Here is a 10,478-nt window from a genome sequence, read left to right as displayed (position 1 = left end):
AGCTGCACTGCAGTTAAAAGTTTTTGAACGCAAGGCTGGTTGAAAAATGTAATGATGAAGAAGAACGAGAATTATACGAAGAGAATTATCTAAAAAGTTACAACCACAAAGATTACGTTGAATCGTTTCTTGGAGTGAGGCGGTGACCCGGCGGTAGGAGAACAGGGAGGCGGCTTGGACGAAGAGGAACGGAGAGAATCGAGAAAGAAATGAAAGAGAAAGTGAATATGCATAAATAATAAGCATCCTCGTAGCCGCAATTACCAGTACTCGTTCTTTATGCTATCAACCTGAAGAAACATAAAATTAAAATTCTCAATGTCTGAAAATGAATCAAATTCTGATAGTTTACGGAAGACATAATATAGCAAACCAAATTCCTTCAACTTTCTCCCTCCGATTATCCATCTGGGTGCGGGAGCCAATAACTCTTATCACCTGAAACTTTCATCAATCATTTTTCAGCTATGGACTGAACAAAAATTGATCATCAGCTCATGGAAATACCAAAGAGAAAAAAAAAAAAAAACAGTAAATGAAAGAGAAGACGATAGAGGAATAGCATGCCTTTTTTGCAGGTAGAATTTCTGGACAATGCAGTAGACACTTCTGGCCTTGGCATTGCCTGATAGCTAAGCGTTGAACCGCCAGTTATATCAGACTCAAAACTGGAAGTGGGTTTCTTGGGTTGTAGCGCACAAGAAAGAAGTTCTTTCAGGCTTCCAGCTTTCTTTAAGGAAATCTGATTTTACAGGAGTTGATAACTGGGATGATGTGAAAATAATAATAAGCAACTGTGCTGTATTGTTAATGTATAATAATAACAATAATATTTATTTAAATTGATAAAATATTATATTTATATATTTAATTAAATTATTTATTTTATTCGTATCTTATCGTACATAATAATAAATAAAATATATATAAAATTAAAAAATATATATATATAAATATAAAAAAGTAAGGATATAAATGTAAATAACAAAAAAAATAAGGGTATAATAGAAAAAAATCATTATTAAAAGTTTAACTAAAAAAAAAAGGTGGTGATTAGTAATAATTAAAGTGTTAAATTTAATTAAATTAATATTTTATTAAATTGTTACCACAAACATGCGTTGACTTGTAAATCCATGACAAAGTTTGTGTCTGCATGTGATTAACACAAAGCTTAATTATATTAATTTTCAAAGCTTTTATGGTTAACAGCTGATTAAATTGTATCATTAATTGCAGAAATAATTACCAACTGAGTGTATATGTATACATACATATATATATATATATATATGAAGCAAAATGTCTCTATACATTTTCTGTGTCCATTTAAATTGCATACAAAGGGTTTGTTCATAGCAGCAAAGTATCAGTACACGTTCTTAATCCTTTGTTTGCAAACCATTCCAGTTTACCATAAATTCATTCTTCATCGCAGTTTACCAACATGAAGCTACGCACAAAATGAAGAACGAATTTATGGTAAACTGGGATTGTTTGGAACTGAGGATAAAAAACATGTACTGGGTACTTGCTACCATGAATAGGCCCTTCAGCTATTTACTTCCTCTTTTTCTTCTGTTTCTGCAATACTTCGTCTTCTTCCTTCAGTTCTTTGCAAGTCAAGACATTTTCCTCACAGAGAAAAACAGCAGAGAATAGTGAGCGACACGGTAGTAGAAAAACAGCGATAAAATGGTTAAAAATATGGGATGAAGAAACTTTTTTGTGAACATAAGAGAACGATGATAAATTCATTAGCCAAAGGATATATAAGCATGTTTTCCAGAAGAGCTGAAAGCCATCTCATCGCCTTCCCGCTGCATTTGAAAAGAGAACAGATAGCACCATCACAACCATCTCTGTTTTACATATCAAAATCTTACTAGTAGCTGATAATATCCTTGGTAAACCCTAATCTCCTGCTCGATTAAAAAAGAAAAGAACTTTTTTTTTTTTATAAATTCTGGTTAGAGCTTCTCAGAACCCGACTGAATTTCTAGACGTCGCCAGATCAAGACCACACCAAGAAAATAACCAATCCAGAGAAAGACCCACCTGGGAGAGTTATTTTCCCATGCAACCTTCGTACTCAATTTCGCGGGTCTCCTCGACTTCTTCTTCAACCCCGACCGTAGAACACCATAGCTACGGCCTTTGATTTCTCTGCATCCTCGTCACCTATGCCTTTGATCAAATGCAAGTAAAGAAGAACGATAAACAAAATTTTTTCACAGAAACCCAAATCAAGAACCATGGAAGAACGATGGAACGTTCAGCGCACGTGGACACCAGTCCTCGCCTTCGACATCAGGGATTTTCTCAGAGGAAGAGGCGTCAACGGCGGTGTTCTTGCCAGCACAGGCAGCTTCGAGATTAAATACTTTGATTTAATCTCATCATCTTTTATCTTTTATGAATATCATGTTTCTTTTATGAATTCTAGACCTACGATATCAGGTTTTACCTCTTCTGATTTTTATTTAAGCACCGGCATTTCCAAGATAGTTTGCGAGAAGGAATTCTAGGTCCGGACAATATAGAACTATCTTTCGAGAATTTCCCGTATTGCTTCCCCGGACCAAGGAGTTCCGATCGGCATATCTCCCGTTGATGACGCTGCCCCCTCGGCTGCCTACGTTCCGAAAAACAAAAAAGGAAACCACACAATCTAGAAAAAGGAAACAAAATTTACAGCGCTACAACCAAAAAGATTACCTTGGAACATTTCTTGGAGTGAGGTGGTGACCCGGAGGTAAGAGACGGAGATGCCGCTTAAATGAAGAAGAAGAGGGTGGTTTTGTGGAGAGAGAAATCAAGGAAGAAAAGAAAGGAGAAGTCCATAACTGCAGACCAACGACGCTGTATATATATACATATACATGTATATATATTTAACTATTTTGAAACTAACTTTTAACGAACTTACCGACAAATATATTACAATATATCTCGATATATTTTTCTCTGTCCACTTAAATTGACAGTCTTATGAGTTGTTTTGACTTACTCCCGGAACAACATCTTAAAGTTGACTTTTTCTGAAAAAAAAGTTGACTCCAATGGGATTATTAAATGGGCCAACTCACGGGAGTCAACCTTTGGACATTTTATGTGGACTGTTTGGTTTTGTGATTAAGTCGGCCCAATATCCTTTTAAAGGTCCAGGCTTAACCCAATCCTTATCCAGGTTAGTGGTTAATTCACATACATGTTCCTATGTTTGGCAATTAATAGCTTTTTTTTTTTTTTTAGTAACAAAAATGTTCTTTCTATTTATTAATCCATTGCGGATATTCGACTAAAAAAAATTCAATAGTTACGAAATACTTATTTTGTATGAAAATGTTATAACTTGTTAAGACAAAATTTAACTTGATCACTGTATTTTTACTAATACGATGATGAATTATATTCTAAATTTAATGAATCAAGTATTATAAGTTAACATTTACGTACAATCCACTCGTAAAATGATAAATTATATGCACTCAATAAGGTACAAAATTTTGAAGTATAGTACAAAAATCTTAACTATAATACCATGTTGATGGTAACAAATATTTATAATTATAGTACAATTGAGAGATAAAATGTAATGCATATTATTTCATTATTCAAACTTTAATGATAAATATATATTATAATTTATATTAAAATATATTTTTATAAATACGATAATAATTATTAAGACGAACAGTAATAAATAGGTTATCATGAAACAAATGACAATGTGCTATTAGTTTTCTTATAAGATTATTTGGTATTTTAAAATTAGAATGAAGGTATCGAAGTTTCGAGAATTCTATAAGACCTTCCTCAAGCTCTTTAAAGAACATATGAAAGAATGTCGTTAACAGTCGAGCTCTCAAAATCGCCAGTTGTTTCAGATGCTCGCCAAAGCTTTAAAAAAAAAGCCAAAGGTTACGCCCACATTGAAACTGGTGGGCAAGCACTCCCTAATTTACTGTTATCATTTTTGTTAAAATTATTTAAAAATAATTGGCATGATCGTACATTATTTTACAATATAAAAAAATAAAAAATTCTAAAAAAATAATCTTATTTTACCGACGTGATTTATTTAAATTAAAATTTTAATTCATTATATTATTTATGGAACTACAACAATTAAATTTCATCGAATTTAATGCAGGATACGAATGAAAAAATATTTTACGTTATTAAAACTTGTTTATTTTGGATAATCGCAACTTGATTTATGGCGAAAACATAAGTAGTGTTTGGGAGTAAGAAAAATTTTAGATGATGGAGGGATTGAGTAGCAATAAATTGTGACCAAGCGTTTGGGATGAGAAACAAGAGGAAGTAAAAACACACACGTATTTGACAAAAGAAAATTTGAAAAATACAACAATATTTCCACAACCAAACAAGACCTTACGAACCCAACCCCGTGACGTTATCTTCCAATCGCATGCAAACAAACAATACATTTCCCGTATCTTCCACCCACGCAACAACCAAACGAAACCCTAATACTTACTTACAAATAATATATATATATATAATAATAATAATAAATTAATTACGAAAATTATTTAAAAATTTTAATTAATTAATTAATTAGTTTTAATAAATGACTGAATATTTAGTTAAATATTAAATTAATAATAAAATAAAAAAACACATAACTATTTTTTTTAAAAGCAATTTATATAAAATATTAGCTTTTTCCAATAAAAAAACAAAAATGTCACCCAAGTTATGAGAGTGACCCTCTTATCCGTAATATAAAAAAATTATTTTATTAGATTAATATTTTTATAATATTCTACAAAATATGTGTATGTATATTTAAAGAATATGAAGATATATTATAAAAATAAATTATGTTTACTATAAAAAATAAATTGTTTGGCAAAAATGGGTTTTTATTATTTAATCCAATATAATTTTTTAATCATACTATATTTACTTTGTTTTAAATTTTCAAGTTAAATTGATTTATTTATAAATTTTAATTTAGGTTAAAACGAGATATTTATTATTGTAATATTTTATTGAAATTAATGTATATAAAAAATAAAATATTCGTAGGCCAATAATCTCATATATATATATATATGTATACACACACACATCTAACTAATTAATTTTCATCTAATAAAAATCCAAGAGGGTAAAATTGTAATTTCAAAAAATTCATTATAAACATCGAAAAAAGCCCACAGCGAGCCCATTTCCACCCAGCAACAGTGTCTTTAGTGGCTGGCATGCTTGGCGTGCCTTATCTCAGTTTCTCTTCTCTCCAGCTCTCTCACCTCCTCCTCCTCCTCCTCCCCCTCTCTCATCCAAAACCCAATCCGGAAAATCTTCAGCTCTAAAACCCTAAAGAACCGAGACCCTCTCAATTATCTGATAATTCTACAAGAGACGGAGTCGAGGACATCTGCACCGGATATGGCGTCATACGGCTCAAACTCACCAGGTTCTTCGTCGTTCTCTTCCTCCCCTTTATCTTCTCCTGATAATAGTATTGTTTCTTCGGTGAATGAAAATGGTTTGGTGGCGGATAATGTTAAAGATAGTAGTAGTAGCAGCAGCAGCAGTGACGATGGGTTTATGAGCGGTGAGGATGAGTTCGAACCGGCGTCGGATAGGCCAATTGTGGCGGTTCCCGACGAAGAAACCGAGGAAAATCTTGCTGCGGGGGATGTTTCGTATTCCCCCTTTGCGAGTTCTTCGGAGCAATTGATGGCCGCGACGGTTATGCCGATTGCGAGGGTGTCGGAAGATGATGATTTTGAGGATGAAATGGGAGAGGTTCCAGATATTGGCGATTTGAAGGAGGATGATGAGGGGGCAAATGAGAGTGTCGATAAAGGAACAGAGGATGTTGGAGGAGGGGATTATGGAGAGGATGAGGTTGTGGTGGAAATGAATGAAAGCGCCAATTCAGGTGAAAGTGGGCATGAGAAGGTGGAGCTAGGAGAAAATGACTTGGAGGCTAAGAAGGTTGTAGAGGAACAGAAAGGCGCGGTTCCTGAGGAACCTGTTGTTGTGGTCGAGACTGAAGAAGCTAGGGAGGCAGTTGAAAAGATTTCAATGCCTGGTGGTGGAATTGAACGGGAGGATCCTGCAGTTGGAGAGCCAACTGAGTTAGAGGACTCAAAATTAACAAAAGGAGGAGACCATGTTACGGAGTCCATACAACGGGTTTTAGTGGAGTCAACAGCTGTTGTTGTTGGGGATGTGGCAGAATCTAAGGAGACTGAAGTTAAGGGGTTCAATGTTCCTGCTCAAAAGGATGTGAGCTTGGACAATGGGTTTGATCATGTTAACCATGATGTGGAGGAACACATTGATTCGAGTATTGTGCATGATGGAAATGTCGAACATGTAGCCAGCAATGATGTTGAAACACCGGAAGTTAATCCTAGTGGAGTGAAAATTGATCTTGTGATGAAAGATAATGGTTCCAATGCCAATGTGGTTAAGACTGATTCAGTTGCTGAAGGTCATGATGGGGAAGAAATGGAAGCTCATGTTTCTGTTGGTAGCAAAGAGGAGAAACCAATGGCAGAAGTTGTGGCTGAAGCTGATTATGAAGCTGAATTTAATGGATCGAAAGTGGAGGCCTGTGTGGAGGTGGCAGCAGAAACTGTCTCTAGTGACAAAGTGGACGAAGAGGGTGGAGGGGCAACTCAGCTGGAGGAAAATTTTGCTCAATCTCCGGGAGCTACTGTAGCTGGTGAGCAAGGACATGTTGAGAATGATAGGACATTTTTGACTGTGAAGGAAGAGAAGTTAGAGAATGAGGTACTAAGTAAATTAGATTCAAATGCAGTAGAAAAAAGGAGTGTAACTTCCACTGGGGAATTTGGTGAAGCAGATGAGGAAAAACCTCAGGTAGAGGGAGAAGGTGAGATCGAAGGCTCATCAACGGATGAGGAGACTGAAGGTATGATATTTGGAAGTTCTGAAGCTGCGAAACAGTTTCTGGAGGAGTTGGAACAAGGCTCAGGTGTTGGTTCTCACTCGGGTGCAGAAAGCTATCATGACCAGTCTCATAGACTTGATGGCCAGATTGTCACTGACTCAGATGAAGAAGCAGATACTGATGAAGAGGGGGAGGGCAAGGAGTTGTTCGACTCTGCTACATTGGCAGCTCTCCTAAAAGCAGCAACAGCTGCTGGCTCAGATGGTGGAAGTGTCACTATAACCTCACAAGACGGGTCTCGGCTTTTCTCTGTTGATCGTCCTGCTGGTCTGGGATCCCCACTGCAGTCTGTGAAGCCTGCATCACGATCAGTCCGTCCTAGTATCTTTGCTCACTCAAATCTCATACCTGGGGGAGACTCAGAGACTAACTTGAGTGAGGCAGAGAGAAAGAAATTGGAGATGTTACAGCAGTTAAGAGTAAAATTCTTGAGGCTAGTTCAAAGACTAGGACATTCTCCAGAAGATTCTATAGCAGCACAGGTTCTCTACCGTTTGGCACTTGTTGCGGGCAGACAAACTAGTCAACTTTTTAGTCTTGATTCTGCAAAGAAAGAAGCCCTACAGCTTGAAGCTGAGGGGAAGGATGATTTGAACTTTTCGCTGAACATACTAGTTCTTGGCAAAACTGGGGTGGGCAAGAGTGCTACAATTAATTCTATTTTTGGGGAAGAGAAGTCCCTGATCCATGCATTTGAACCTGCCACCTCAGCTGTGAGAGAAGTAACAGGAACAGTTAACGGAGTCAAAATTAGGGTCATTGATACCCCCGGTCTGAAATCTTCTGCTCTGGAACAAGGTGCCAACCGCAAGATCTTATCTTCCATTAAGAAGTTTACTAAGAACTTTCCTCCAGATATTGTACTCTATGTTGATCGATTGGACACCCAAACCAGGGATCTGAATGATCTACCTCTGTTAAGATCAATAGCTAGTACTCTTGGTTCTCCCATTTGGCGAAATGCGATAGTCACCTTGACCCATGCTGCTTCTGCACCTCCAGATGGGCCATCTGGCTCGCCTTTGAGTTATGAGGTGTTTGTAGCCCAGCGTTCCCATGTTGTTCAACAGTCTATCGGGCAAGCAGTTGGTGATCTGCGTCTGATGAATCCCAGTTTGATGAACCCAGTTTCTCTTGTTGAGAATCATCCTTCCTGTAGGAAGAACAGAGATGGAGAGAAGGTGCTCCCTAATGGTCAGTGTTGGAGACCTCAGTTATTGTTGTTATGCTACTCTATGAAGATTTTGTCTGAGGCAAGTTCTCTCTCAAAAACTCAGGATCCATTTGACCATCGGAAGCTCTTTGGGTTCCGTGTTCGTTCACCGCCTCTTCCATACCTGTTGTCTTGGCTGTTGCAGTCTCGTACGCACCCAAAACTCTCTGCTGATCAGGGTGGTGAGAATGGTGATTCTGATATTGAGTTGGACGAAATGTCTGATTCTGATCAAGAAGATGTGGAAGACGAGTATGACCAACTCCCACCATTTAAGCCTCTTAGGAAAACCCAGCTTTCTAAGCTTAGCAAAGAACAAAGGAAGGCATATTTTGAAGAGTATGATTATCGGGTGAAGCTCCTTCAGAAGAAGCAGTGGAGGGAGGAGTTGAGGAGAATGAGAGAGATCAAGAAGAAAGGAAAGGTCGCTCTAGATGAATATGGTTTCACAGGGGAAGACATGGATCAGGAAGATGGAGCTCCGGCTGCTGTGCCAGTGCCATTACCTGACATGGTTCTGCCACCTTCATTTGATGGTGATAATCCAGCTTACAGATACCGGTTTTTAGAGCCAACTTCCCAGTTTCTGGCAAGGCCAGTTTTGGACACTCATGGTTGGGACCATGATTGTGGGTATGATGGTATCAATATTGAACATAGTTTAAGTATAGCTAGCCGGTTCCCAGCGGCAGTTGCTGTTCAAGTCACAAAGGATAAGAAGGAATTCAGTATCCATTTGGATTCCTCAGTTGCTGCCAAATATGGGGAAAATGGATCAAATATGGCAGGTTTTGACATCCAAAATGTTGGTAAGCAACTTGCTTACATAGTCAGGGGAGAGACCAAATTCAAAAATTTCAAGAAGAACAAGACAGCTGCTGGAGTGTCTGTTACATTCTTGGGTGAAAATGTGGCTGCTGGAGTCAAAGTTGAGGATCAGATTGTACTTGGGAAACGTTTGGTCTTGGTAGGCAGCACTGGAACTGTTCGATCTCAAGGTGATGCAGCATATGGAGCCAATTTGGAAGTTCGGCTCAGAGAGGCAGACTTTCCAATAGGCCAGGACCAGTCGTCTCTGGGCTTATCCCTGGTGAAGTGGAGAGGTGACTTGGCTCTTGGCGCCAACCTTCAGTCTCAGTTTTCCATTGGACGGAATTCGAAAATAGCGGTTCGTGCAGGATTGAACAACAAGCTCAGTGGACAGATCACTGTCCGAACTAGTAGCTCAGACCAGCTTCAGATTGCTTTGCTGGGTATTCTTCCAGTTGCCATGGCAATCTACAAAAGCATCCGGCCTTCGGTTAGTGAGAATTACTCTATGTACTAGATGCGGATAACATTTTTTGTTCCTCTGTTTAGGTGCGAAGAATCAGTTTATGTTTTCAACTGTTGTCGTTTGTCCTTCTTCAATAATGTTTAAATTTGTATGAGCTAGAACTTGTTTTTATGGATCCAATTATATTAATTTTTTTGAGATAATTTCATGCGGGAAATCTGTTATTTCGCCAGTTTATGTTCTTGTTAAGAGTGATTGTCGACTCAGAGAAAGAATCTTGTAGGATTTAGCTACCTGGTGTAAATGTTTTCTTGCCTTCAAACCAGACAGACAATCTCTGTGTGGAATAAACTTGTTTGACTTACGATGCGATGAGGGGCTGCGTTGATTTAGTTGTTTGCTACTAGTTTTGAGCTATGATTCCTTAAGTAATCTTGTTGAGTCTTTTAGGACTTGTTTTCTTTTCAGTGCTTTCAGCTCATATAATTTATGAATTGGCTTAGTTTTATTCTCAGTCCTCGAGTTCTTTTACCTTCTCTAAATTGGTTCCTGATTTTTAAAATTAAAGCTAGTGACTTAAAACTTTTTCATTTTGTTTCTTACAAAACATAATTCTGTTAAATACTATCAGAATCGGCATGTGGTCGATACGTCCTATTAGTCAAGCAAGATTGGAGATGCTTTCGATCTTAGTGTTTTAAATAAATGGAAGCTCGTGAGCTCATACGTAGAGCTGGACTTTGGGGGATGAAAAAGAGGAGATGGACCAGATGGTTCACGAGAGGATTCCACGACCTCCTCAAAGTGAATTGTTTTTGTCACGGACGTAATTTTGTGCTGAAGAAAAATAAATTGATGGGTATTTCTCATAGGTCCACAGACATAGGGTGATGAACTGCAAAGCCTTACTTCTTTTAGCAAGATCCCGTAAGAGAGCATAACAAAAAATCAAATTATTGACTAGCTTTTGCTATATGTCCCTTGGTTAATTTTAAGGTCCTTTCTTTTGGGTGAAGACAACTCTA

At 37.5% G+C, this 10,478-nt stretch overlaps 1 protein-coding gene and 1 long non-coding RNA gene across 2 annotated transcripts; one reads left to right on the top strand and one right to left on the bottom strand.

Moving 5' to 3' along the window:
* Positions 1-1,307: 1,307 nt before the first annotated feature.
* On the bottom strand, positions 1,308-2,843 carry LOC148253654 (uncharacterized). The gene is made up of 3 exons (XR_015819102.1): positions 2,719-2,843; positions 2,059-2,635; positions 1,308-1,820 (listed from the first exon to the last, which is right to left on the bottom strand). It is a non-coding gene; the product is annotated as an uncharacterized LOC148253654 (long non-coding RNA).
* A 2,356-nt stretch (positions 2,844-5,199) lies between these two features.
* TOC159 (translocon at the outer envelope membrane of chloroplasts 159) lies at positions 5,200-9,670 on the top strand. Its single transcript, XM_022051377.2, has one exon. The coding sequence runs from the start codon at positions 5,425-5,427 to the stop codon at positions 9,502-9,504; it is 4,080 nt and encodes a 1,359-aa protein (XP_021907069.1). The 5' UTR covers positions 5,200-5,424; the 3' UTR covers positions 9,505-9,670.
* Positions 9,671-10,478: the final 808 nt, after the last annotated feature.

This window comes from Carica papaya, chromosome 5, assembly GCF_054855325.1.
Source record: "Carica papaya isolate Zhongbai chromosome 5, ASM5485532v1, whole genome shotgun sequence".
Taxonomy (NCBI): domain Eukaryota; kingdom Viridiplantae; phylum Streptophyta; class Magnoliopsida; order Brassicales; family Caricaceae; genus Carica; species Carica papaya.
The sequence above is the reverse complement of the archived record's forward strand: the minus strand, read 5'-3'. Positions and strand labels throughout refer to the sequence as shown.

What these genes read in the sequence shown, in the direction of transcription:
- TOC159 (XM_022051377.2), top strand. Translation starts at nt 5,425, where the DNA reads ATGGCGTCATACGGCTCAAACTCACCAGGTTCTTCGTCGTTCTCTTCC.